This window comes from Scardinius erythrophthalmus (genome assembly GCF_964197995.2).
Source record: "Scardinius erythrophthalmus genome assembly, chromosome: 6".
NCBI lineage: Eukaryota > Metazoa > Chordata > Actinopteri > Cypriniformes > Leuciscidae > Scardinius > Scardinius erythrophthalmus.
Genome location: NC_138226.1, coordinates 14521492 through 14523734, shown reverse-complemented (window position 1 = coordinate 14523734; position 2243 = coordinate 14521492). Strand labels below are relative to the sequence as shown.

At 37.1% G+C, this 2243-nt stretch overlaps 1 protein-coding gene across 1 annotated transcript; it reads left to right on the top strand.

Moving 5' to 3' along the window:
• Positions 1–373: 373 nt before the first annotated feature.
• nhlh2 (nescient helix loop helix 2) lies at positions 374–742 on the top strand (the record flags this gene model as incomplete). Its single annotated transcript, XM_081369664.1, has 1 exon — positions 374–742. The coding sequence occupies one exon, from the start codon at positions 374–376 to the stop codon at positions 740–742; it is 369 nt and encodes a 122-aa protein (XP_081225790.1).
• Between the last annotated feature and the right edge of the window lie 1501 nt (positions 743–2243).

The window sequence follows — 2243 nt, the reverse complement described above, 5'->3', positions numbered from 1 at the left end:
GATGGTCTTCTATGACTTTGGTTTTATGACAGTAATTGATTTCCATTAACTTTTGCATGGAACCAGTGAACATCCCATCTACTGATGGTAATGTGTGCTGAATAAGCTGAATTGCAAAATACACACGACAAACATTTTACAAACATTTAGGACCTACTAAAATGTTTTTAAAGTCACACAAACGAATAGAATGGAAGCTGCATGCAAACAGTGTTACCCTTAAAATTGCTAGAGGTGAAATGCCAGCATTACATTTATTTTAATATGTACAGATTACTATTCATGTGTGAAAACCAATAAATCCTTTGTGTCTAATCACCAGGGCGATTAACAATTAGTGCACTTTTGAAGCTTTTATCAAACGGATCTGAAAATGATGCTGAGCCCCGATCAGACGGATCCGGACCTCACCTGGGCACAGCCGGACACGGAATGTCTGAACATCATGAAGGTGGAATGTGTGCCTCGTGAGCCCTTTGAGGCCGAAGATGGCAAGACTCGCGCACTCGTGCCAGCCGGGCTCACTAGAGAGGAGAAGAGACGGAGGAGGCGCGCGACTGCGAAGTACCGCTCTGCGCATGCCACGCGCGAGCGCATCAGAGTGGAAGCGTTCAACGTAGCATTCGCTGAGCTTAGGAAGCTGCTACCAACACTTCCACCCGACAAGAAGCTGTCCAAGATAGAAATACTTCGTCTTGCTATCTGTTACATTTCTTATCTTAACCACGTTTTGGACGTTTAGACTAACTTTCAGCACATTATACAGCATTTTGAAACAAAATCCTACAGGTGAAGAATACCTAGGCTACTTTTATTGACGTGACTGACAACACACAAATATTTAGAGAAAAGGGTAACGCTTTATAATTCAGTAATAGGCCTATGTATTGGTATTGAATTGACCTTAAGATACCCAAAAGAACAAAAAAGATAGAAGGAAGTCGTATATGTATTGTTAGACAGTGTTTTCAAACGTTTCAGTAACCACAAAACACGGCTATTTAGCCTTGATGAAGGTTGTTGTAAAGAGTTTTACGTGTTGCAATAAATGAAGCTTGTTGTTTTTGACACTATAACAAGAGTTGAGGATAGCCATTCAAAGAGTAGCTATCCTGTTCAACACATAAAATCATAAGCTCAGTTGTTGTGGAGAGATTTGACTTGGACTGGATCTTCATACATCATTGGCCTAAGCGAAACAAAGAACAATACCTTTCGCAATCTTGATATAAATCAAGCGGATTTTATAGGCTACCATCCGTCTGGGCGGAATAAATGTATAGGCTACATCTGTGCTGGAACAAATCGTAACCTTGTTGTTAATTTATTTCTTCTATTCTTTTTACATTTTTTTTTTTTTTTTTTGGTTTATTTTATTTATTAAGTAAGTTATGTGAGTGTTCTTAAAATAGCATACAAAGTGTTTACGTACATGTAAATATTTAATGTTTTATTATTATTGATGTCGCAGAGTTTGGGTTTACTGTTGCTTTTCATTTGCACTTTTCATTGGCAGTTTTCTTAGGAGTAGGAGGGCCTTCGCTGTGTGTGCACTACGGTTATTATAATGGTGTTGCTGTTGATGTCCTGTCCTGATAACAAGAAGCACTTCCCATCGGATAGGATCTATTGCTGTACTGTATTGTTTATTTTGTTTACAAAGTGCTCATAGATAGCGCTTTATGGGTACCAGATGACTTGTGATGAATTAAAAGTAGGCTACCATTAGATTAAATTAAATACATAATAATCAATGTCAGATAAATAATTCGGTGTAATACATAACGAATTGCTTGATTCCCATCCAAGTCTGCAAGCTACCCATAGACGCTCTCTCTGCTGCGACCAAAAATGATCTCAAAGTAGTTTATTTTTTTCTTTTAGAAACTATTTATAGAGATTATTTGTTTACGTGATTCTTGTGAACCTTTTGGAAATTTTATAGTGAAAAAATTATCTCACATCTGCCTCATATCCAAAGATTACCCTGTTAATTCGGGGTTTTGTCCGTCATTTTGTAGTGGAATAGCCAGTATAGCCTACACTGGTTTGTATCGCAGTTTTTCATAACTATTTTAGAATAAATAGTAAAAGAAAATATTAATTCAACGCCGATCCGTCTGTTGTAGTTTTTGTATAAAACAATATGAAATTAAAGATATTGTACCAATAAGATGTTCTCTATCTTCTTTAACAGCCTACTTTTACGCTTGTCCTTTCAGACGACAACTGCATTGAAATAT